The sequence below is a fragment of the Ostreococcus tauri genome (assembly GCF_000214015.3).
Source record: "Ostreococcus tauri WGS project CAID00000000 data, contig chromosome 13, whole genome shotgun sequence".
Lineage (NCBI taxonomy): Eukaryota > Viridiplantae > Chlorophyta > Mamiellophyceae > Mamiellales > Bathycoccaceae > Ostreococcus > Ostreococcus tauri.
The window spans coordinates 349,565-373,519 of record NC_014438.2 but is presented as its reverse complement, the minus strand read 5'-3'; the positions used below and the strand labels follow the sequence as shown (position 1 = coordinate 373,519).

General features: G+C 60.3%; 11 protein-coding genes across 11 annotated transcripts; 6 read left to right on the top strand and 5 right to left on the bottom strand.

Moving 5' to 3' along the window:
- Positions 1-413: 413 nt before the first annotated feature.
- Positions 414-7,169, top strand: OT_ostta13g02150 (Zinc finger, PHD-type, conserved site; the record flags this gene model as incomplete). Its single annotated transcript, XM_022982736.1, has 3 exons — positions 414-1,106; positions 1,254-1,375; positions 1,595-7,169. 3 exons carry the CDS (start codon positions 414-416, stop codon positions 7,167-7,169), a joined length of 6,390 nt encoding a protein of 2,129 aa, XP_022840230.1.
- A 99-nt stretch (positions 7,170-7,268) lies between these two features.
- OT_ostta13g02140 (tRNA/rRNA methyltransferase, SpoU) lies at positions 7,269-8,399 on the bottom strand (the record flags this gene model as incomplete). The annotated part of the gene is made up of 1 exon (XM_022982735.1): positions 7,269-8,399. One exon carries the CDS (start codon positions 8,397-8,399, stop codon positions 7,269-7,271), a length of 1,131 nt encoding a protein of 376 aa, XP_022840229.1.
- Positions 8,400-8,810: 411 nt separating this feature from the next.
- On the top strand, positions 8,811-10,181 carry OT_ostta13g02130 (unnamed product; the record flags this gene model as incomplete). The annotated part of the gene is made up of 1 exon (XM_022982734.1): positions 8,811-10,181. One exon carries the CDS (start codon positions 8,811-8,813, stop codon positions 10,179-10,181), a length of 1,371 nt encoding a protein of 456 aa, XP_022840228.1.
- A 151-nt stretch (positions 10,182-10,332) lies between these two features.
- On the top strand, positions 10,333-12,519 carry OT_ostta13g02120 (ELYS-like domain; the record flags this gene model as incomplete). Its single annotated transcript, XM_022982733.1, has 1 exon — positions 10,333-12,519. The coding sequence occupies one exon, from the start codon at positions 10,333-10,335 to the stop codon at positions 12,517-12,519; it is 2,187 nt and encodes a 728-aa protein (XP_022840227.1).
- A 185-nt stretch (positions 12,520-12,704) lies between these two features.
- On the top strand, positions 12,705-15,224 carry OT_ostta13g02110 (unnamed product; the record flags this gene model as incomplete). Its single annotated transcript, XM_003082644.2, has 1 exon — positions 12,705-15,224. The coding sequence occupies one exon, from the start codon at positions 12,705-12,707 to the stop codon at positions 15,222-15,224; it is 2,520 nt and encodes an 839-aa protein (XP_003082692.2).
- A 52-nt stretch (positions 15,225-15,276) lies between these two features.
- Positions 15,277-16,188, bottom strand: OT_ostta13g02100 (unnamed product; the record flags this gene model as incomplete). The annotated part of the gene is made up of 1 exon (XM_003082643.2): positions 15,277-16,188. One exon carries the CDS (start codon positions 16,186-16,188, stop codon positions 15,277-15,279), a length of 912 nt encoding a protein of 303 aa, XP_003082691.2.
- A 92-nt stretch (positions 16,189-16,280) lies between these two features.
- On the bottom strand, positions 16,281-17,831 carry OT_ostta13g02090 (Adrenodoxin-NADP+ reductase; the record flags this gene model as incomplete). The annotated part of the gene is made up of 1 exon (XM_003082642.2): positions 16,281-17,831. The coding sequence occupies one exon, from the start codon at positions 17,829-17,831 to the stop codon at positions 16,281-16,283; it is 1,551 nt and encodes a 516-aa protein (XP_003082690.2).
- A 199-nt stretch (positions 17,832-18,030) lies between these two features.
- OT_ostta13g02080 (Expansin/pollen allergen, DPBB domain) lies at positions 18,031-18,702 on the bottom strand (the record flags this gene model as incomplete). The annotated part of the gene is made up of 1 exon (XM_003082641.1): positions 18,031-18,702. The coding sequence occupies one exon, from the start codon at positions 18,700-18,702 to the stop codon at positions 18,031-18,033; it is 672 nt and encodes a 223-aa protein (XP_003082689.1).
- A 195-nt stretch (positions 18,703-18,897) lies between these two features.
- On the bottom strand, positions 18,898-19,983 carry OT_ostta13g02070 (unnamed product; the record flags this gene model as incomplete). Its single annotated transcript, XM_003082640.1, has 1 exon — positions 18,898-19,983. The coding sequence occupies one exon, from the start codon at positions 19,981-19,983 to the stop codon at positions 18,898-18,900; it is 1,086 nt and encodes a 361-aa protein (XP_003082688.1).
- A 222-nt stretch (positions 19,984-20,205) lies between these two features.
- Positions 20,206-22,656, top strand: OT_ostta13g02060 (Helicase, C-terminal; the record flags this gene model as incomplete). The annotated part of the gene is made up of 1 exon (XM_003082638.2): positions 20,206-22,656. One exon carries the CDS (start codon positions 20,206-20,208, stop codon positions 22,654-22,656), a length of 2,451 nt encoding a protein of 816 aa, XP_003082686.2.
- Positions 22,657-22,836: 180 nt separating this feature from the next.
- OT_ostta13g02050 (unnamed product) lies at positions 22,837-23,922 on the top strand (the record flags this gene model as incomplete). The annotated part of the gene is made up of 1 exon (XM_003082637.2): positions 22,837-23,922. One exon carries the CDS (start codon positions 22,837-22,839, stop codon positions 23,920-23,922), a length of 1,086 nt encoding a protein of 361 aa, XP_003082685.2.
- Positions 23,923-23,955: the final 33 nt, after the last annotated feature.

Genomic DNA, 23,955 nt, shown 5'->3' with positions numbered 1-23,955 from the left:
CATCCCCGTCGATGGGTCGTGCTCGTGATCTCAACGCACGATGTCGTGATGGAGATGGTGATTTCATAGTGCGTGTACGTCAAGCCCATTCGTTTTCTGATAGTGACAGTGATACCCATCACGTGACTGCTACTACGACATGTCGCCACCGGTGTCGAGGACATACGGCGATGAGACGTCGTCCAGTATGTCACCGGTCGACCCCTGTAGCACGTCGCGTCGACACCGGTCGCGCGCGCTCGAAAGGTTAATAATACATCACCGTCGATCGGTGGTGAAGGTGATTGAAATCACCACGTGTCGGGTCGTGATGGAGATCGCGAGGGAAATCGTCCCCGACCGAGCGGGGAGGTCGAGGGAAACACCCACGAACGCGACCGCGCGAACACTGCCCCGCACACGGGCGCGCGGCGATGCGCGGGCCCGCGCGCGCGCCCGAGATCGCGCGCGAGGACGTCCGCGCGGTGGGTGACGCCGTGGTATCGTTGCGCGCGCTCGGTGCGCGCGAGGCGTCGATCGGAAAGGTGACGGGACGCGCGTCGACGGATGAATGGCGCGATGCGCGCGCGGGGGCGTCGGGCTTCGCCCTGGATTTGCGGCTGTGGACGTTCCGTGCGCGCACGCAAGCGGTGCGCGCGCTCGGGGCGTGCGCGAGAGACGCGTGTGGAGGGTCGACGGTGCCGTTCAGGGATGGATTTGAACGGTTCTGTGCGCGCGTGAGGTCGAGCGAGGCGCCGCGCGGCGCGGCGTGGCGGGCGCACCGCCTGGGCGGATGGCGCTTCGACCTGCGGGCGCTGTACGACGCGGTGCGATCGAGGGGTGGACGAGGGAAGATCGAGGGGAACGCGATGTGGCGCGACGTCGCGGAGGCTATCGGGGCGCACGGACGGGGGTGTCGAGCCGGACACGCGGCGAGAAGGCTGTACGACCGCTGGCTCGCCGCGTACGAAGGCGCGACGCGCGCGGAGGAAGACGCGCGATTGGCGAGCGAATACGTCGCGAACGCGAAAACGTTGACGACGGCGGACGAAGAGGTGATCGAGGCGTTGATCGGTCTGGTTCAAGGCGCGAGCGGAGACGCCCCGATGCGGGTCAAGGTGGAAAATGTGCGCGCGGCGAGGGCGATATCCGACTTCGTGCTCGATCGCGACGCGATCGAACCGCGTGAGGCGTCCACGGAAACGCCGCATTCGCGATTCAAACCGCGCGCGGCGATGACTGACATTATTCTCCCCGATGATCTCGCCGCGCAGGGTCTGGATCACATCGCGCACGAGTTAAACGCCGACGGGAACGGGGAGGACGCCGAGTGCGCGGTGTGCGGCGCCCCGGGGGACGAGGACGCGATGATCTTGTGCGACGGATGCGATCGAGGGTGCGTTGATTTCGACGAAGCGCGCTTGGGATGTACAAAGGGGGGAATATTAGGCGTCGAATCAAACGCGCGGCGTCGCGTGGTCGCCGTCGCGAGCGCGTCGGTGGGGCGATGGAGTCGAGGCGACGGTTACGCGAAGAGTCATGACTCGGAGGACGTTGGGGGTGGAGGATTGGAGGCGACGCATCGACGACTGACGACGAATTTTACGCGCATTAGGTCGCACATGTACTGCCTGACGCCGAAGATGACGGAGGTACCGAGTGGGGAGTGGTTCTGCGCGCAGTGCGAGGAGATCGATCGCGAGATCGAGCTGTTGAGCGCGGACGAGGGGACGACGTTTACGCTCGGAGCGTTCAACGAGGCGTGCATAGAGTTCGACACGGCGTTCTTCGGCGAGGACGCCAAGCGCACGGGGATCAGCATGCAGGTCATCGAGGAGTGTTTCTGGCGAATGGTCGAGGACGCGAGCTCGGCAGACGACGTGTGCGAAGTGAAGTGCGGGACAAACATCGACACGACGAAGCACGGAAGCGGGTTCCCAAGACGAAACGAGACGCCACAGGTGAAGATGGACGGGGTCGACGCTGAAGATTACAAGCAATGGGTTGAATCACCGTGGAACTTGAACAACGTCGCGCGCGCCGAGGGCGAACGCGAGTCGGTGCTCGGGGCACTCAAGGATGACGTCGCCGGTGTGACGACTCCATTTCTCGAAGTCGGCAGCACGTTTAGCTCAACCACCTGGCGTCAAGAGCGCCATGGTCTGTACGGGATCAATTACAATCACTGGGGTGCCGCGAAGACGTGGTACTGCGTTCCGGCGAGCGCCGCCGATAAGTTTGAGGAGTGCTTCAAGACAATTTTACCAGATGTCTACGAGGCGCACGCGAACGACTTAGGAGGCGTCTTTACCATGATCTCGCCGACGACGCTGTTATCGCGAGGCGTTCCCGTGTACATGCTCGAACAGTATCCGGGCGAGTACGTCATAACGTTTCCGGGAGCTTACTACGCGACTTTCAACTGTGGATTGAACTGCACAGAGAGCGTAAATTACGCGCCACCCGAGTGGCTCGCCATCGGTTCCGAGCGCGTTGAGAAGGATCGCATTCAAGCCCGCCCCGCGTTATTTAGCCACGAAGAGTTGATTTGTAGGGCGGCGGAGGATCCCAGCGCGAACGTGGCTCTGCACCTATGGCCGGAGATTTCTCGCGTGCACGCAGAAGAGGCCAGTGCGAGAGCCAAGCTCATCGAATCCGGCTTGTTCATGTGCACGCAGATCGAATCCGCGGAGGACGAAGAGGGTGGATTAGGTACGTCTCGAAAGTTTCGTTCGAGAGACGGTGAATCGAGCTCGGTGAGCGACGAATGCTTCGAGTGTCGCCATTGCACGTACTCGTCTTACGTTATCTGTGAGACTTGCGACTCAAGCAAAAAGGCTTGCTTGCGACACGCCGAGGGTCTTTGCGATTGTGCGATGAGTTCGAGGAGAATGTTCTACCGTCAAACAATCGCAGAGTTAGAGAAGCTGGTGAAGAAGACAGAGAAGGCGATTCCATCGAAGGAATTCGCGAGCCTTAAGTCTAAGCATGCCAATTTCAGTCAGACGACGACGAGTGCGAACCACGCGAAGAAAGCGCAGGCTTGGGTGAAGCAAGTGGGCGACGATCTGAATAAGCTCCCCTTGCCTCCCGCTGATAAGCTGAAGAAACTCTTAACAGACGGCGAGAAGTTCGCCTGGGGTGGGTCGGACATGAGTGTGGCTCGCGAGGCGCACTCGCGCGTTGTCAACGCTATCGCTTGGCAAACGAGTCTCGCCTCACTCAAACAGCGAATCAATTCTGGACGCGGAGCAGAGGCCGCGCACGATGACAGCAGCGCGGCTCGAATCGGTCTCAATCGATTGAAAGAGCTACTCGATAACCCACCGGTGCCAATGCCGAAGGCTGAGACGCAACCTTTCCGTGATTTGCTTGCTTCGGGCGTCAAGTTAGAGGAACGCATCAAAGCGACGCTCGCAGAGGAGCCGAACCCAGCGCCTCGCGCTTGCACGGCGCTGCAGAGCGAAGCGAATCGGTTTGGTGTGGAGGTTCCGTCGTATAAAAAGCTCGAGGATGCTATCGCGAAGGCTGGCGCTTGGTCAACAAAGGTGCGAAGCGCGTTGCCGGGACGACGACAGATTGCGCAGCGAGACGAGCTGGCCAATGCAAGGGACATCGAGGTGTTGTACGAAGAAGCGAGCGGTTTGCCAGTGCAGCAGAGCGAGTTGCTGACTGTGCGTAAGGCCATAGAGGAACTGAGTTTCTGGCGCGCTAAGTCAGAGTCCTTGTTTGTCACAAAGGTGGACATCAAAGACGCCGAGGCCCTTCTCAAGGAAGGCATGGGGTTATCCACCAAGCTCGATGAGGTCGATGATCTCGCACGCCAGATCGCAGCCGTCAAGGTCTGGGCAGATCGCGCGCGCGCGAGTGATCATCCACAATCGCGGGTGAGAGACATGCGTCTATTGCTCGAGGAGGGTGAAAAGTTCTCCGTCCACATTGACGAAGTTGACTGGTTGCGAAACCGCATCGTCGTCCGAGAATTGATTGATAACTTGAAGGAGATGATCTTCTCCAAGAAATGTCCCTTGGCTGAGCTCGAAACCGCGGTGAAAACCGGTAATGAATTCTTAGATTCAGACGACAAGGAGGTTGCACCGGATGAGGAGGCACTTCTGCAGCAATGCGAGACGCACATCAAGACGGCGAAGAAATGGAACGAGCGAGCGGCGGCGATAGTCAAATCTCTCGGTGGCAAGAACAAGCCGTCTTTAGACGATGCAACGTCGGTGATTCGTGAAGGAAACGCTATTCCAATTGTTTTGGACGGATTCGAAGCTCTTTCAGAGGCCGTGAGTGTGGCAAAATCTTGGTTGGATCGAGCTCAACCGTGCTTGAAGGGCAAGCAGTTGACTCGTCGCGGCGTTACGAATCCGATTCCACCGTTTTCTGATGCTCAACAGCTCATGAAGGAGTCCGAGTCACTGAAGCTGTTTGTGAAGGAGGTGGAGATACTCGAAGAGCGCGTTGAGGCCGCCGAAGAATGGGAAGAGGAAGCGAAGGACGCCATCGAGCGCTGGCGCGATGACGGAGCGGAAGTCACCTTGACAGAGCTCGAACTCGCTCACGAAGATTTCGGTCTGGAGTTACCGGCGATGGCGATGCTCAAGGTTCGCATTAGGTCGCTCAAATGGGAGGATCGCGTCTCCAAGATTATTGCGCCGAAGGCGAAGCTCGTCGAAGACACCGTGTTGGACGAGCTGAGGGAAGAGATAGACTCGCTCCAAGATCTAAAGCAAGACCTTGTCGATGAAGTTGTCAGGCGACACACCATCGTCGATGAGTGGCGTAAGAAGGCTGATCGTTTACTTGACCCGCCCCCTCTCGAGGACGGACGTCTGGCTCCGAGCGCGTCGCCGGATGAAATCGATGCTCTAATTGCTGAAGGCAAGGCGCTTCCGGCGAACGTCTCGAAGGTTGAAGACTTGGAGGCTTCATTGGCCGATCACGCCGTGTGGGTCGAAACCGTTCGCAAGTGCCTCAACAGCGTCGCCGAGGGGCGCCCTCGTCCATCGATTGATGAGCTCTACGAGTTGTTGGCGGAGGTTGAGGACTTGACCTTCAAATGTTCAGAGAGGCAGGCGTTGACGAATGCATGCAACGCCGCGACCGCCTGGACGGAAAAGCTCAACGCGCTTCTTTGGTCTAACGAGCAGGGTGAGTCGGCTCAGAAGACAGAGAAGAGTCTCACGGAGATGCTCGAGATCGTTCTCGAATCCGTCAAGGCTGGGATAGAGGACATCACCGGAACTGGCGAGCCTCCAGAGACGGAGGAGGGTCAGTTCTGCCTCTGTCGACAAGCGGGCGGTATCCAAATGGTCGGTTGTGACGACTGCGGGGACTGGTATCACTTGAAGTGCATCAATGTGACTCCGACGATGGCGAAGACGATGCACAACTACATCTGTCCGCCGTGTGTCGCAAAGAGCGGTGGAGCAAGCGCGCTCTCCTTGGATGCGTATCGATCGGTGCATCGCACAAACCGACCGAACGTGATGCTTTTGAGAGACCTGCTCACCGAAGCGCAACGATTCCCAGGCGAGGTTCCCGAAGAAGCGATTTTGAACCAGCTCATCAACACGCACGACGCGTGGAGACTCGAGGCTCGCAAGACGGTGCATCGCAAGAGTATGAAAGAGGCACACGAAAATGCAATCAAGCACGCCGCGCGTATCGCTCAGGAAGCGGCGACGCGCGAGGCAGAGGAGCGTACGCGGCGGATCGCCGAGGCCGCTTTCACGGCGACTATGGAGAATCCGAATCCGAACCCCTCACTCACGCCTCTGCAGCAAGTCATGCTCATGGGTCAAGCCGTGACGTTCGCGGCGACGCAGCGCTCTCACGCGCTCAATATCTCAAAAACATCGTCCGAGATCACGGAAGTCGTCACGAAACAGCTCAACGAACTGCAACAGCTCGCGATGCAGCTCGCAATGTGTCAAGCGCAGATTCACATGGCGCCCGTTCGCTCCAGGCCTCACATTCTTCACGTGCTGATGATGATGGATCGTCACGCGCAGATGACGAAGGAACACGAGGACGAGCTGACCAAGGTAGGTGCCAACGATTGGCTCATGAATGCGACTCTTCAGCTCTCTGGGTTCATACCGTCTATGCCGCAGGAGGCGAGCGTGGAGTCTGCGTCCAATGGGAACGGATCGAGCGAGCAAACCAAGGCACCACTGCTCGACCAGCAGCAAATTGAGCAACAGCAACAGATGATGCAGCAGCAGATTATGCAACAGCATCAGATTGAGCAACAGCAACAGATGATGGGCACCGAGTTGCCACCGGCCATGAAGCAAGAGATGGACATGGGCGTGACGATGGAAGTTTCCAGAAATGACAACGTCGACCCAGCTCTGCAAGTGTACGCGGGCATGAAGGGCGCGCTCGCAATGGAGTTGGAACCGGTGGAGGAGACTTTGGCGCTCATGCGTGAAGTGTGTGGTCCGGCGTGGAGAGAGCAAGCGACGAGATTGATGACTGGCACGCCGTTCCCGCGGCTCGTAAAGCTTCATGAATTGAAGGAATCCGCCGTCGCGGCGGGTCTGTGTCCGGGCGCTGGCATCGATCCCTTGGCTGACCGCGCGCACGCGTTGGAAGTTGCCGGGCAGATTTGGCTCGAACGCGCGGCTGCCGTCGTGCAGGACAAGACGATTCCCATCGAAGCGGCGCAGATGTTGCTTCAAGAGGGACGATCTTTACCGCTGTATCTCAAGGATGAACTTGAGGAGTTGGGCGAGCGATGCGAATTGTACTGCGTGTGCCGCAGCGCATACGACGCTCTCAGACCGATGATTTGCTGCGATAGGTGTGACGGTTGGTTCCACTACGAGTGCATCGGAATGCAACCTCCGGCGCCAGGTGAAGAGGATGAGAACGCCGAAAACGTCAAATTTGCGTGCCCCGAGTGCTGCGCAGCGCAAGGCATTCCGTACGTTCCTTTCCGACCAGCTCCGAGGGAGCCCGAGCAAAAGATCGCGGTTCCTGTCGTCGTGCCCACTGCGGAAACGTCCGTTCAAGAGGCCGTACCGCCGCCGGTCGAGCCTGCGCTCGTGAAGGAACCTACGAAAAAGGTCAAGGAAGAACCGGTGGTTGACAACAAGAAGAAGCGAAAGCCGGCGGAAACGTCGCCTCCGACTGCGACACAAAACAAAAGCAGCGCGAGCAGAAGAAGACGCAGATAAAAAGAACAATGAAACCAATATGCGCGTGTACAACAACTCGTTATTTCATCAATACGAAGACAATAAATGAATACCGGTACCGGTATACCAAACAAATAATCACCCCTCCTTTCCTAGATCCTTGTCGCGAGGCGGCGTCCGGCGTCCGACCAAGCGTTTGACGCCCAACGCTTCGATCAACGTGTTCTCGTCGACTTCCTCGTCATCCACGTCTGCCTTCAGCGCGTCGAGCACAGAGAAGTCAGTTCCGCGCATCTTGAACCGCTTCACCAACTCCTCCAAGTGCCCTTGTCGCTGCGAGTGCGGAATCAACTTTGACGCGTACACGCCGCGAAGAATTTCCTTCTCTTCGTCAGACAAGTCGCCGTGAAACCCGCGACGGGCGATTCGGTCGCTCACCGCGTGACTCATCACCAACGCCGCGGCGACGGATATGTTTAAACTCTCCGTGAAGCCGTACATTGGGATGAACACGCCGCCGTCGGACATCGCGCGCGCCTCTTCGCTCACGCCCGTCTTTTCGTTCCCGAACACCACCGCTGTGGGAATCGTCCAATCATAATGCGACATCGGATACGCCCCCTCAAACTCCGTGGTCAACACTCGCATCCCGCGAGATTTCGCCGCGCGCAAAGCCGCCGTGGTGGAATCAAATCGCTCGACTCGCTGCCACTTCAGCGCGCCGCCGGACGTCCGCCCGCTCGCCTTAAAGTTCAACCCCTTGCTCGACACGATCGCCGCGCACCCTATGCCCAGCGCCTCCGTCGATCGACACACCGCCAACATGTTTCCCACGTCGTACACGCCCTCCATCACCGGCAACAGGTCAAACGTCCGATTTGCCAGCACATTTTCCAACCGCGCCATGCGCCCGTCGCTCGCCGTCTCCAAAGCCATGGAAATCATCTCCGACGTCCCACACGTCGTACCGCCCGCAAATTCGAACCCAAAATCGTACGGAAACCGCGCCTCGGCTCCATCCCTCGCCTCTCGCGCGCTTCCACCGCTGTTTCGAGTCAACACGTCGCCATCCGTCGCGTCGTACCGGCCCCGCCGCCGGCTCGTTTTCCCACTCTCGACATCCGTCCGTCGCGTCGTCTGCCTCGCCCTCGGCGTCGTTCGCCGCACGCGCGCGTCCACGGGTCCGACGTGCGCGCTCTTCGACGGCTCGCACCGCGCGCGCGGCCGTGGGCGTCGGGACGCGTCGTATTCAACGCCGTCGATGCCCATGTGTTGACGACGACGACGACGCCACGGGACGCGTCGTATTCAACGACGCCCAGGCCCATGTGTGCGCGCGTGTCGGGGCGTCGGTCGTGGTCGTGAGGTACGACTCGACAGACCGAGTGGGGACTCGATCCGTCGAGTCAGGACTCAGGACTCGTGCGTACGCCGAACCGGCATCGACGACGACGACGACGACGACGACGACGACGACGACGACTTCGACGGGCGTCGCACACCGCGACGACGACGACGACGACGCGCGCGATGTGTTCGTCGCGCCGCGCGCGCGCGCGGTGGGCGACGCGCGCGACGCGCGGTGGGCGACGAGAACGCATCGGCCGTGGATGGATGATGGTCGCGGCGCTGTGCGCGTCGGCGGTCTCGCGCGCTCGCGCGCTCGGCGCGAAGGCGTGGATGGCGCACCTGACGAGGGATCACCCGGAGATGAAGTGCACGCAGATACCTGGGAAGCCGGTGATCATCGGAGGCGACGGTGGGGGGGTCGGGAAGCCGCTGGAGACGTTTTTGAAGGATTCCAAGGCGGTGACGTTCGGGCCGACGGACGACGACGGGAACTCGTTGGCGGAACGGGCGAGCGGGTTGGACGATATCATCGTGGATATCATGGCGTGGAGTCGACGGGTGGTGTACGAGCCGGACGATATGCCGATGTCGTTGCAGGTGGACGTCGCGCGACATCTGTGCGATATGTTCGCCAGGCAAGAGAAGTGGTTGCACCCGTCGCTGACGACGAATGGGATCAATCACGATGACGAGATCGGGCGATGGGGATGGAAGGATCCGTTGGCGATGTACCTCATTCCCATCTTTCGCGACGTCTACGGGCCGAGTGTGACGTACGTGCACTTGGTGAGAGACCCGCGGACGCTGCCGCTCGGGAATTTACACGAGAAAGAGCGAGACCTTCAACAAGCTTATTTCGGCGAGGAGCGATGGCATGAGCTCACGATGAAGTTCGAGGAGGAGTGGATGCACCTCTCCGAGCATGCGTCGCTGAAGGACGTGGAAAAGGACGACGTGATCGATTTATTGCGCACGACGGCGTACTGGACGGCGATCAACTTTGAAATCGGTGCCTTGTTCAAAGGTCCGCTTGCTGATTACGGCATGATTCTACGCGCGGAGGACCTGGTGCAGCCCGACATGGAGCACTTCCGACGTGGTGCCGACGGGGTTAAGCTCGAGAAGTACCAAGCCGCCCAAAAGGTTGTCTCTGAGCTCTCGATGAAGCTCAAGCTTCCGGCGAAAATCTCAAACGAATTTGGAAGCCATCAGCACGTGATGCACAACCTGAAGCGCTTCACCATCTATCGCGAAAAATTCACCTACCGACCGAACTCGCCCCTGGTGGACGTGCAAACGCGAATCGCCGAGAAGACCTTGACGCTCTTCGGGTACTCCACCGACAAAACTTTATTCGTGCCGCAGCCCCGGCACGCGACGACGCACCACGGCCATCGGGTGACGCCAAAGGGCGAACACATGCACGAGGAACACCGCTACACCCCCGAGAACTTCGACGGCGACGTAGGAGAGGCCGAAGATGACGAGAACGCCCACCCCGAGAACACCGATCACATGCTGGGCACCCAGCTCAAGAGCACCGATCGATTAAGACAACACCGCGAGAAGGAGATCCCGCCGGACACAGAGGACCACAAGCGCATCAAGGCGCAGCTCATGGAAGCGCGTAGGAAAAACTTTATGCTCGAGACGACGAAGATCGGGGGTAAATCGTTAAAGGATGTCATCGATCACTTGTAAACCGTCGCCAAAGCTCGCTGTAATCTAATACAATCGTGAACAAACGACGCCGCTTCCAAACGTGAGAGCCGTTGAGCCCGCCGCCACAGTGCGCGACGCGCCGTCATCACGAACGCGTCCGAACCCAGGTGGAAAAGCGATAGATAACAAAATGCACTTCAACGCCGACCTCGACAGAGCCCTGGACGAGCTCGCCGTGCTCCCGCCGCAGAGTTTAGCACAGATTCCAACGCTGCGGAAGATCCACGCGCGGTTGCGCGACGCGAATTGTCCGGACGTACTCACGCAAGCGTGCGTCGACGAGCGCGATTTCCATGCCCCACCGTGTGCGGCTGACGTCGATCGATTGCACGAAATCTTCGACGCGTGCGCGCGAGGAGGGACGCCGAGCGCGGCGACGCACTACGCGGAGGAGGTGTGCGGCGATAGTCAGGCAACGAGCGACGACGCGACGGAAGCGTACGTAAGAGACGGACGATGCGTGTTGGACTGGGTGGAAAAGAGTTTGAGACGAGCGGAGAGCACTTTAGACGCGGGCGGGGGACGGGAGGAGAGCGCAGAGGCGTGCGCACGGACGCTGGACGCGTGCGCGAGGGCGGCTGAGGCGTTGGGAGCGGACGCGAGCGGTAAGGGCGCGATTGGTGGGTCCGAGGAGACGAAGCGGTTACAGAAAGTTCGCGACGCGGTGGTGTGTCGAGAACTGCAGTGCGAGGCGGTACTGTGGGCGGCGAGGGAAGGTATGAGTGATGCAGGAGGCAGGCATGGTGGACCGGCGGCTTGGGCGGGCGCGGTGCAGAGACGACGCGCGGCGACGTCGCCGGGGACGACCTTCTTGGACGATTTACTCGCGGGTGTGGGTGAGCATAGACCGGCGTATCCGTTCAAGTCGATCGCGGAGGCGGCGAAGAGCATCTTTGTCGACGGAAGCGCGGGGCCGGCAGCGCTCCTGGCCAAGCGCTGTTTGTTTCTGTACTTTTTGCTCGATTCGGGTCTTCCGCACGACGGATCACCGATGGAGTACGCGCGACGCGCGAGAATTCATCCGCGACTGTACCAGGAAACGCGCGCGGCGGTGTTGCTCGACGATTTCGAGAGCGAGGCGGCGCTCGACGAGGCGTGTGAAATCTTGCCTCGAGTGGCGCATCCCCTCCTTCCGGTCAAGTTCATCGCGAGCTTGGCGAATCGACAACGTCCCACCACGGCGTTGATGGTTTCGCGAGCTCGCGGTGCGTTGACGTCGTCGCCTAACGCGGAGACGATGAGTCTAGAGGTTTCCATTCGTCTTGCGTGCGGTCTCATCTCTGAGGCGTTTCTGTGCGTCAGAGACGCCTTCAACGCGTTCCCAGAACTTCGAGAATCCAAGGCTGGGACGCACTTGGTACGGTTGCTCTTGGATCACGGCGTTGAGAAACTATGCCTGGAACAAGTGCTCGCACTTCCATTCAACGACGCGACGGAAAAACTTTTGCTCGACCTCCTGTGGGACCGACGAGAGGATATCCCGGTCGAGTTCGGCATTGTTTATCTCCTGAACCGCGGTCGTCCGCTCGAGGCAGCGGGTCTGTTCTCGCGCGCACGAAATGAGGGGCGTCTTGTGGACGAGCGCGCCGGAAAGTTGGAGGCACGCTTACAAGAGTGCTTGGCACGATTGCCGATCCCGCAAAAGGCGCTCGTGGCGGACATCGGAGGCGCGTTGTTTGCCGACGCCGCGATACCTCGCGATCTCGTAGTCGATCGCGCGAACGACGGAGACTTGAACAAAACAGCGAACGCAATGGCGCTCGCGGACGAAAAGAGAGAGTTCCAAGCCGTTTTACGCGGAAAGCCTGGAACCGAGGGCGAGATTCCGTTTTTGAAGCCGCCTGTCGAGCTGGCGCAGAAGGCGCGCGCATCGTCGCTCGATCAAGCGACGTCCATGCTCGCTTCGGCGTCCATTCTTGGAAGTCCGGGGCGACCGTTGACGTTCGTTCGACCGCACGAACCGAGCGATGCACCGTCGTCACCCGCGACGATGCTCCCGACGACCAAGTCTGGCTTAAAAGTTCCGGAATCGACGCCATACGCGTCACCCTTCGGCGCCATCCCGGTCCGTCGTCCCGCGCACGCCGACGCATCGACAACGACAACGATGCCCAAACCGAGCGCCCCCGGAAGTCTTCTCTTCGGCGCGCAGCGTCCGCTCACGGGGAAATCATCCTTCCCGGCGTTTCTCTCGCCGACGCCGCGCAAAGCGACGCGCGCGTGGACGACGGACCGTCCGACCCCCGGTTCGACCGCCACCCAAGCCTCGCCCGCGCGCAGAAGTTCTCGACTCGCCGATCGCACCGCGGACGCGTAGAGTGCAATCGAACATCACGTCATCATCCCGACGCCTCCGTTCGCTCGACTCCACCTTGAGTCCCAACGTCGTGCAGTCACGACTCGTGGAACCATGGACGTGAAAACGAACATTCAATTCAAGTTCAACGAACTTTTCACCGCCCCAGACGTCGTCGTGACGCGCTCGCGCGCGCGTTCGCGACGATGTCTCGACGCGCGCGTGAATCGATGCGAAAGCACGGACGCGTGGACGACGCACCGGACGGGTGGTCGAGCGCGTCGGAGGACGAGGCTGCGTACGAGAAATTGAAGTTCAGGTTCAACGCGGAACGCGCGCGGAGTCGCGCGGTGGTCCCGGGGAGTACACGAGGGATTCAGGACGTTGACTCCGGTGATTCGGAGAGATTGGATGGGCAATCGATGTTCTGGCGGAGAGTGGGTGCGTCGGCGGTGCGAGAACCGACGACTCTGGACGCGCGCGGTTTGGGGCGCGGGACGTGCGTGGCGCTGCGCGCGGTTTCGCACGGCGGATGGTTCGCGGCGAAAGACGGTTTGGGGCGGACGGTTCGGGCGAATGATCGTCCGATAGAGTGTGGAGAACGACAGGTATTGGAGTTCGGCGCGGCGCGAGTTGGTGGGAAAGATGAGGCGGACGCGTTGCGATTGACGGCGAGAGATGCGTCTACGCATTTGGTGGTGCTTCGGTTTGGGGATTATCACGGCTTTCGTTCGCACGCCGCGGGTGGTCGATTATTACAGGCAAGGCGCAAGGCAGCGAGCGATTTGTGTTTCTATAGCGAAAATTTTGGTGTGTGCGAGCAGTGGGAGCTTGTGGAGGTTGATCACGGGCGCGCAAAGAGCGGACAGGCGATGAAATTCAGGAATCGACGGTTTCCACACGCTACGCTGGATGTAATCGTCAGCGTCGTCCCGAACGAGTTCTTGCCGCGGTATGCGTTGGACGATATGAATATGTACGCGGATGATCTCGAGTACGTGGAGTTCGGCGCGAACGAGAGCGATCCCGAGTCGCCATCAAAGTTGGTTCAGCGCCCACTAGCGGCTCCGCCGAGTCCGGGCGAGATGGACGCATCGCGAACCTCTATGGAAGGTGCGAAGGAGGTTTTTGTCACGAAACAGGTTTTCAAGGAAGAACAACGCGTTACAAAGAAGCATTCAGCGCCAGTGCCGGTCGCAAAACCGGCGGAGTCGGCGCCCGAGATAATCTCCGCGGCCATGGCGGAGAAATGGAAAAGGAAGCTCCGTAGCGAGATCGACGCGCGAGAAGGCCTCGAACGCGAGCTGACGGAGTTAGCGCACGAACTTGAGTTGGTTAAAGCGAGCTGGAGGAAGGAAGTGCAGGAAGTGCGAGGTGAGCTTGAGGCTATGAGCGTGCGAACGGTCGAAGCAGTGGAGGCGAGGAAGGAAGTCGAGCACGCACTTGAGCGGGAACGTGCCGAATTGGCTCAGGAGCTTCAGGAAACGAAGACAAACTGGATGAACGAAGTACAAGCAGCGCGATCAAAGCTCGAGCAGATGAGCGTGCAAACGGTCCAGGTGGTGGAAACGGTTCGAAAGACTATGATTGTGCGACACAAAGAGGAGATAACGAGCATGCGCGCAACATTGTCGGAAGAAATGCGAGAGAGCATCCGGGGCGTACAGCTCAAGGCGGTCAATCGCATGATACAATCGTCATCGCGCGCGATTCGCGACAGGTTATTCATCGATTGGAAGATGTACGTTCAGGGCGCGCGTAAGAAGCGTCTATCTGTCGTTCGCTTCATGATGCGCACGGAAGTCGCGCGTCTTGGCGTCGCCTTCAACACCTGGCGGCGACGCGCTCAACACATGGCGACAATGCGCAGAAAGGAGTCAATTGTTCGCACGAGATTTGACGTAAAGCTCGCTCGACGATACTTCTACACGTGGGTGAAGACCGTAACGGAATGGCGTGAGACGCGCGTGATAGCCGCAAGGGCGCACAGGCGCGGTGTACGCGATAAATCGCTCGAATTGATGAGAAAAGTCTTCTTTGCCTGGTTCTCACAAACGAAACACGGGAAGACGGTGGCAAACCTCCAGCTCCGAGCGATCAGAAAAATGCGTCAGAAAATCGCGTTCGAGATGTTTGAACTGTGGAAACAGCGCGTGTTCGAGAGAAAAGTGTTCACTCGCAGATTGATGAAGACATTCGAGTGTTGGCAGAATCGAACAGTTCGAATGGCGTTCTATCGATGGAGCGACGTCACGGACCGTGCTGCGCGAGAGCGCACGCTCAGGGGGTCCATGGTCATCAAGGCGATCACCCAGCGCTCGGATAAGGACGTCATGCGCAGAGCGTTCACGATATGGCGCTCGTCGTGGCGTCATATCTCGAGGTATCTCCACGAGCACAGGGCGAAGCACAAGTTCATCTTGCTCAATCGTTACTTTGATCGATGGTGCCACGCGGTCGAATTGCGGCACAATATGGAGCGAGCGATCGTGAGCAAACGCGTGACGCACAACCTGTTCTTAGACTGGTACTGGGACACGTTCGGAGAAGAGTTCACGCGTTTGATCGAGTCCGGACCGACGACTGTAGAACGCGTTCCGGTGACCCGATTCTTGCAGTCGCCCGAGCAAGCTTCGACGCTGTCGACCGACGACCTCTTCCTCACGCCCACAGAGACGCCAGAGAAGGTGGTGTGGAGTCCGCCGCGTCCGCGCCGTTTGTTGTGATGTGCGGTGTTTCAATTACAGCTCTAGGTACAGCACGACGTCGATGCCTCTTTCATTTCTTCTCTCGCTCGCGTCCGAATCCCGTCTGCCCAGATGTGGCCTCGCCCAGTCGGTTCATTGCTTTGGATACTTCCTCGCTCGCGAGCGCGATCTTCCCCACGATCTCCGCAAGATCTCTCCCCTGCGTTTTTGCCCCCTCCTGCAACCTCGTCGTCAACGCGGCTGCGTTCTCCGTCGTCTCCTTCGCCGCCGCAACGGCTTCGTTGATGCTCTTCCTCCGAATCAACCTCTCCTCCGTCGACATCTCCTTCACGTCGTCGTCGAAAGTACCATCGTCCAGATATATCCCCACCGTGCTCATCACCTGTCCTAGCTCCCGTGTCATCTTCGTCACGTACTCACTCAAATCATCGCTCAGATCCCTGAAATCCTTCGTCGGATCCTTCATCCTTGCTTCGATTTCCGCCTTCAGGTTCTCCACGTACTCTGTGCCGTCCAATCGCGCCAATATCTCCCGAGTCTCGCTCGCTAACAGCTCTACCTCGCACGCGCTCTGTTCCATCGCGTCCAGCGTCGACGGCAACTCCGTCGTCGCCACGACGGCAAGCTTTTCAATCTCTCGCGCCGCGCTCGACGCGTCGCTCGCCGCCGCCGCCCAGGCGTCGCTCGCCCGGCGCGCGGCGTCGGACGCTCGCACCACCGCGTACGTCCCCGCGATCGCACACGCCGACAGTGTCATCACTAAGGGTGTCACAGACGTCGTGAGTGACGCCTTCGCGCGCTCCGGGGGCGTCGTGACCGACGCGCGCGCGATTGAAATCTCAGCGAGATGTCGACGCGGCGGCGCCAAATCGAGCGTCTGGTGCGATTTGACGACGCTTTTAGCGGTTATGGAGCGTTTGGAGGCGCCCACACCGAGCGGGGGAGACGTGATCGTTGACACGGGCGGCGTGGATGCGTGCATCGCGTGATAGCGCGGCGGTGTGTGCGGGCGTGGGGGCGCGTGGGAGAACGGTTGGCAAAGCGACGCGACAGACTAATGTTACATGTCAACCGCTACGTAGCGTCGTCGAGGGCGTTAATGAAGTCGTCGATGGAAACGAATTTCTCGCGCGGTTTTCCACGATCGGCGCCGCGACCGCGCTCGAGCGCGTCGATGACGGACCAATCGCGGGCGGAGACGACGCGGACGCCTCGATCGGAGAGGAGTCCGTCCACGCCTGAAGCAATAGGGTCGCTCGGTGGATTCTCGGCGAAATCAACACTCATCTTCGCGATCGTTTCTTCGGCGCACGTTAAATTCGTGCCGATGATCCCCGTGGCGCCGCGCTTGAGCCAACCGGTGACGTACAGGCGAGGGATTTCCTCGGCGTCGCTCGAGGCGTCTCGCGTCACGGCACCGAAACGGTTTGGAACAACGCGTCGACGCCCGTCGAACGGCAATCGAAGCGCGCTTGCGGACGTATCCTGAACGCGCATTTCTATCGGATTCGCGGCATATCCCACCGATCGCAGCGCGAGCGCGGTGGGCACGGTCTCTGTCTCGCCCGAGGAGACAGATTTTCGCGCACCCGGCTCGCCGATAATTTCGTTCCTCCCCAGTTTCATCCAACGCAGCGCGCCGGCATCGCCGCCGAACGCGAGCGGGCTCGATCGGAAACGCACGTGTAGTGTCTTCGCGCATCCGCCAGCGGTCGCGCACTCGCCCTCGCTCGCGCGTTTGACGAAGGCTTCGTATGCGCGTCTTCGTGGTCGACTCTCCTTGAGTTCAAGCTCGTCCTCGGGCGCGAGCTCGAGGGATTCGTCGCTCATCACCACTCGCACTCTCGGAAGATTCAACAGTTCTCGAAGCTCTTTGGGCGAAAACGACGCCTGCGCCACGCCTCGTCGTCCGATGAGTGAGACTGAACGCACCGGATTCGCTCGTAACACCTCCAACGCGTGTTCGCAAATGTCCGTCCCCGCGAGCGCCTCTGCATCCTTTAAAAGTATTCTCGCGCAATCCAACGCCACGTTCCCCACCCCTATCACCGCCACGTGCGCATCCACACTATTCATCAAAGCCTCCTCGATCGCAAAGTGCGTCGCGCTCGACGGTCCGTGTTCGGGATCGCCGTTGAACCACGCGACAAAAGCACGAGCGCCGACCACGCCTCGGTTCTCTGACTCTCCCGGAACATCCAACAATCGGTCCCCATTCGTCCCGCACGCGAGCACAACGCCGTGATAGCTGTCGTATAGCTCCCCTAAGCTCACGTCCGTGCCCAACTCTACGTTGCCGAAGAAGCGCACATCGTCGCGCGTCGTCAACGTCTCGTGAAACTTGTTCGTCACCAACTTGGTCTCCGCGTGATCGGGGGCGACGCCGTATCGAACCAAACCGAACGGCGCAGGCGATCGGTCAAAGACGTCGACGCGCGCGCCCGGGAAGGCGCGCGGAAGCTCAAGCGCGGCGTACATACCGGCGGGACCGCTCCCAACGACGGCAAAGCGACGCTGCGGCGACGCCGCGCTTGACGACCAACGCGCGAACGACGAGAACGAGGTCGACGCGGAAGACGTCGATGCGCGACGCATGAAGGTGTCTATCAAACGGCGGGGTGACATCTCGTCGTCGATCCCCTCAAGCACGCGACGCGCCGATGAATGTGGAAGATGCGCAAACGGGCGCAACGAATGCGAACGCGACGTCGCATCAACAATCATCGAAACGAATCACAATCGAGCGCGTGATAAACAGCGCGTGATAAACAACGCGAATGAAACATCTTGGAAATACTCTCTCTCCGTTCGAGCGAATCGCGAATCACGAGTAATATTTGCTTTCGCCCAGGGAATCGCACGACACCTTGCGATACCGAATGTCGACGATACCTCTGTGACGAATCGCGATCGCGTCGAATGCCACATAACTCAAATCAAAATGCCGGTTTGATGCTTCACCACCGCAGCACCACCGCTTGTTACTCTCCGTGTTCGGATGATTGCACGGACAACTATCGGTTATCATCACCGATATCGATTTCCCGCCGCTTCCGTGCGCGCATCCAGCCCACGGTCCGAGAAGGCTCTCCGACAGACCCCTCTGGCGTCCATTCACGCACATCACCTCATAGCACTGTCCGCACCAATCGGTCAGGCCGTAATCGTACCCACCGTCCGTGTTCACGGCGGAGACGTAGCGACTCGGAATGTTCTTCCCGAATTTACAACTTCCGGTATAGATGGACATGCCATCGGGACCGGCACCGTCCTCGCCCGGACCACCGTACCACGTCGCGGTACCCACGGACCAGCCTTCTGCGTCGGCGAGCGCGCGACCGCGAGGCGCGCTGGGCGCGTTGGCGACGTCGGTACCCGTGACGTCGCGTCGCGCGCGCGGTGCCTCGTTTTGGAAAGCATCATTCGCGCCGGCGCGCGCAACGCACGCGGTGAGCGCGAGGACGAGCGCGATCGTCACGCGCGTGCGTGCCTTCATGTTCGTTCGTCGAGGTGAGCGCGAGCGGGACGCGTCGACGGGCGTCTGGGAGTGAGGCGCTCCAGCCTGGCTGGCGCGCGCGCGCGATCAAGACGAGAGACCGAATCGGCGCGCGACGCTGAAAACGCGCTCGACGCATCAACGCGTGGCGTGTATTACAAGCCATCACCGCTCGGGTTAATGAGACGAATAATCTTATCCAAGTCGGGCGGATCGACGGCGGACGGAGGGCGCGCGCGCGGTCTCGGATTTCTTCGACGGTTGTTTCGTCGTCGATTTGGTCCGCGCAACGCGCTTTGATGCCGTCTTCGATGCCGTCTTCGGCGGAGTACTGAGGGCGTACGCGAGACCGCCGACGACGACCATGATTGCGCTTATCGCACCATTTCGGTTCAAGCACTGCCTCGCATCGTTGGCGCAAAAGAAGACGTGAGAGAACGCGATGACGCCGACGGATCGAATCGCGTTTGAGAGCGCCAACTGCGTCGCCCCGGCGCGCTGCACCACGAGCATCATCATCTTCACCATCAACGCGCGAGCGAGCATGTTACCCAAGATAATCGTAAGGACGTCCCGCAAGACCCGTGGCTTGGCGTCGTAATACGCCCAAATCATCCCATCCGCGTCGCGCGCCGTGGTGAACGCCGAGTACGTCAAAAACGCCGCCAAACCGCACGTCCCCATCAACATCGTCTGCGCGTTCCCGCTCATCCCCGACCCGCTCGACGAGAGATATTCCATCACTAGCCCTCGAAACCCGTACGAAACCGTGGCGAGATTCGCGATGAGAATTCCTCGCACGTCCACCGGCTTTCCGCTCGCCGCCGCCGCGCGTCGCACGTCCTGCGCCTTCACCGCCAACCCGCAAATCACCAACGAGATCGCCATCATCTGTCTCGTCGAAAACCTACGCTTCAAAAACGTTCCAGAGAGCAACGCGCTCAGAGGGATCAACATCCCGCTCAAGGTTTGATACAGCGGTCCGCCGAGCACGCGCATCGCTTCGAACGCGCACGTCAAGCCGAATAAATCAAACACCGGCAACAAAAACGCCGTCGAGGGCACACCGACCCCCCCCCCCGACGCCGACCTCGCGCTCGACCCCTCACTCCCCAGCATCCGCGTCATCGACGCCGAGAGCGCGTCCGCGGCGTAGATCATCCCCGTGAGCGGCTGCGCCCGCGGGTCCACCAATCCCATGTCCAGCGTCTTTTGCGCCGTTAAAAAGTAACAAATCCCGAGCGCGACGTGCGCGCCCATGGGCGCGAGCGCCGTCGACATCGTCCCCGTCGCCCTCGCGCGCGCGCGTCCGTCGCCCGCTCGAGCGCTTTCGATCGAACGCGCACCCATCGAATGACCCATCGAATGACCCATCGAATGACCCATCAACGCACAAGCACCTATCAAATCACCCATCAAATCACCCATCAAATGACCCATCGAATCACCCGTCGACGCCCAACGCCGGACGTCGCGCGCGACCGAACGCCATCGCCGCGCGCGATGTCCAGCGACGACGACGTCGCGTTTAATCCAGCCTTCGCCTTCGACGTCGACGACGACGGCGCGCGCGCGCGGGAAACGCATCGAGTGGGACATCGCGCGCGCGGCGGCGCGAGGACCGCGCCGTGGGACTTTGGCGACGCCGCGGCGCGGGCGCGTGGGGAACTGCGCGCGCGAGGGGCGACGAGCGTGGATGAAAAGATACGGCGCGCGCGGGGGGGGCGAACGTCGGGGTCGGGGAGCGAGAGCGCGTACGGGAGCGCGAGCGAGGACGCGCCGCTTCCGGGAGAGGCGGACGCGAGCGACGACGAGGATTCGGACGCGTCGGAGATGGATTCGGAAGCGGTGTCGGGAACGTCGAGTGGGAGTGATGGGAGCTCGGAATCGGAAGAATCGGGTGAGGGCGATGGGAGCTCGGAATCGGGAGAATCGGTGGAGGAGGAGTCGGAGAGCGCGTCGGAGGACGCGGCGGCGGCGCGAAGAGCGTCGAGCGCGGACGCAAAGGCGAAAAACGTCGAGGAGACGACGAACGTGGCGTCGTCCGATTCGGAGGAGGACGCGATGTTTACCGAACGCGCGGTGGTGAAGGGAGCGAGGGGTGACACGACTTTTGACGCCAAGGCGTTTGATGAGCTGCACCTGTCCAGGGCGCTCACGCGGGCGTGCGAGACGCTTGGGTACAAGAAACCGACGCCGATTCAGGCGGCGGTGATACCGATCGCGATGACGGGGCGAGATGTATGCGGACGGGCGGTGACGGGAAGCGGGAAGACGGCGGCGTTTATGCTTCCGCAGCTCGAGCGCCTGTTGCACCGAGGACCGCGCGCGACGGCGGCGACGTACGTGCTGTGTCTCGTCCCGACGCGCGAGCTCGCGGTTCAGGTGCACTCGATGACGGAGAGTTTGGCGCAGTACACGAACATTCGCGTCTGTCTCGTCGTCGGTGGTCTGTCGGCGAACGTTCAAGCCGCAGAGCTTCGGACGAGACCGGAAATCGTTGTCGGAACCCCCGGTCGCGTCATCGATCACGTTAGGAACACGCAGTCTTTCGGACTAGAAGATTTGGCGACGCTCATTTTGGACGAAGCAGATCGATTGTTAGAGATGGGTTTCTTGGAGGAAATCAAGGAAATCGTGCGGCAGTGTCCGAAGAAGCGTCAGACGCTTTTGTTCAGCGCCACGCTCACCGCGGGCGTCGAGGCGCTCGCGAGTCTTTCGATGAAGAACCCGGCGAGACTCTCGGCTGACACGTTAGGGACGACGCCGGAGCACTTGATCGAAGAAGTTTTGAAGCTCAAGCCGAACCAGAGCGCGCAGAAAGAGGCATTTCTCATGGCCATTGTCAGTCGCTCATTTGACAAATCGACAATCGTCTTCACGAAAACCAAGCAGCAGGCGCATAGGCTGAAGATCATCATGGGTCTGAGCAAGGTCAAAGCGGGCGAGCTTCACGGAGATATGACGCAGACGCAGCGTCTGGCCGCGTTGGATGACTTCCGAACGGGACGCGTGACACACTTGATTGCCACCGACGTCGCGGCGAGAGGCTTGGACATCCCATCAGTCGACGCGGTGATTTCCTACGATGCGCCGAAGACTCTGGCGAGTTATTTGCATCGCGTCGGTCGCACGGCGCGCGCGGGGAAAAAAGGGACGGCGTTAACGTTCATGGAAGAGTCAGATCGCAAATTAGTGAAAACTGTGGCCAAGCGCGGGGCCAATCTCAAGGCGCGAGTCGTTCCCGGAAACATCGTCGCCGAGTGGCACAAAAAGATTGAAGTCATGGAGGAGAAAATCGTACACATCAACTACGAGGAGCGCACCGAGCGACAACTTGCCAAAGCGGAGATGGAGGCGAACAAGGCGTCGAACTTACTCGAACACGCGGCGGAGATCAAGTCGCGTCCCGCGAAGACGTGGTTCCAGAGTGAACGAGAGAAGCGAGACGTCCAAAAGCAAGCCGTAAAGGCGAATGAGACGGCCGAAATCGATCTCATGGATCGAAAATCACTTCGAAAATCGTTGAAGCGCGGTAAGGAGATCGCCGGTCCCGATCGCTTACCCGCCGGCAAAAAAGCTCGTCGCGAGCTCGCGAGACGCAACCTCTACGCCAAGGAGCACGGCGTCGACGCCGACGACGGCCCCAAGGGCGGCGTTCGCGTCACCAAGGGTGTTAAATCCATCAAAGCCCTCGAGCGTGAGGCCCGTCTCACGGGCGCCACCGCCGGCAAGGTGGTTCGAATGGTCAAAAAAGCTGCCAATCCTCCCAAGCGCGCGCCGCGCGCCGCCGACCCGGACGACGACTTCACCCAGCGCTCCGGTCGCGGCGCCGGCTACGGCGGTAAGCTCCGCACCGGCGTCCGGCCCGGATCTACATCCACCGCTAACCGTCCATTCAAGTCGGTCAAGGGCGCGTTCAAGTCCCAGAGCAAGTACAGACGTAAGAAATAACATCCGTCTAAAGGCGCTCCATCCGTCTCACCCTCTCTCATCCAGCCTCGTCTCGCCTTCGTAAAAATCTACTCGCGATCGATCGATCGCGCGCCTCCGCACTTCATCCCGCCGTCGCACCCGCTTTGGACGTCCGCACGCGACGCGCGCTCGAGCGAAACGCCCATCGAGCGTCGCGCGATGGGCGTCGGGCTCGCCGCGTCGCGCCGATCGACGCCCGCGCGCGGCGACGCGTGGATATTCGGAACGACGCGTCGCCACCGCCAGCGGCATCGACGACGCGATGGCGACGCGCGCGTGCGTGGACGCGCCCTGGGAGACGATGCGCGATCGAAAGCGTCGGGAAAGACGACGAGCGGACCGCCGAGGCGAGACAGTGGGATCGCGGACGAGTGGGAGGCGTTCGAGGAGGAGGACGGGAGGGACGAGGCGGAGACGGGCGAGTCGAGCGAGACGACGACGGATGATGAGAGTGGCATGCGAACGACGAAGAAGAGAGGAGTGGAGACGGGTGAGGGTGGATATCGATCGAGATGGTGGAAAACGAAGCGGGAGTGTCCGGACGGGCGAAGCGGGTCGAGCGAGACGCGATGGGCGAAGAGCGACTTTAGCGGATACAAGGAGCTCGGATTCGAGAAGAGCGGGTTTAACGAGACCGGGGAGACGTGGTGGGAGACGTGGCGGGAGATTTACAGTCGAGATGATTACACCGGGCTCGAACGCATCGAGCGGAGTGCGGATAAGTGGGCGCGAGACGCCCAGAGCAAGGAGTGGCAAGAAAAGTGGTGGGAAAGATACTACGCCAACGGAGCCGTCGAGCGCGGGTTGGAGAAGAGCGGACGCGAGGTGCGACAGGCTTGGTGGGAGAAGTGGGGAGAACAGTACGACGGCGAGGGTGCGACGCTGAAATGGAGCGATAAGTGGGCGGAGGGCTCGGGGACGCGTTGGGGCGACAAGTGGGAGGAGCGCCGCAGCAAATTTGGAAGTGGGCGCAAGAGCGGAGAGACTTGGCGCGTCGGTCAAGACGGCGAGCGCTTCAGTAGGACGTGGGGCGAGGTCATTTCTCCGGACGGAAGCGTTCGAAAGTTTGGAACGAGCACCACGGGGGAGAGTTGGGACACCACCGTGAAGGAGAACGTCTACTTTGACAAGAATAAGCCGCCGACGTGGGAAGACGTGCTGCGATCGAGCGAACGACTGATGGCGATCAAAAACACGGCTCCGGAAGAGAACGGAGAGCACGATTGGACGTTTCCCGAAACGTAATTATTGTAAGGTATTTATTCCATTTACAAGCGC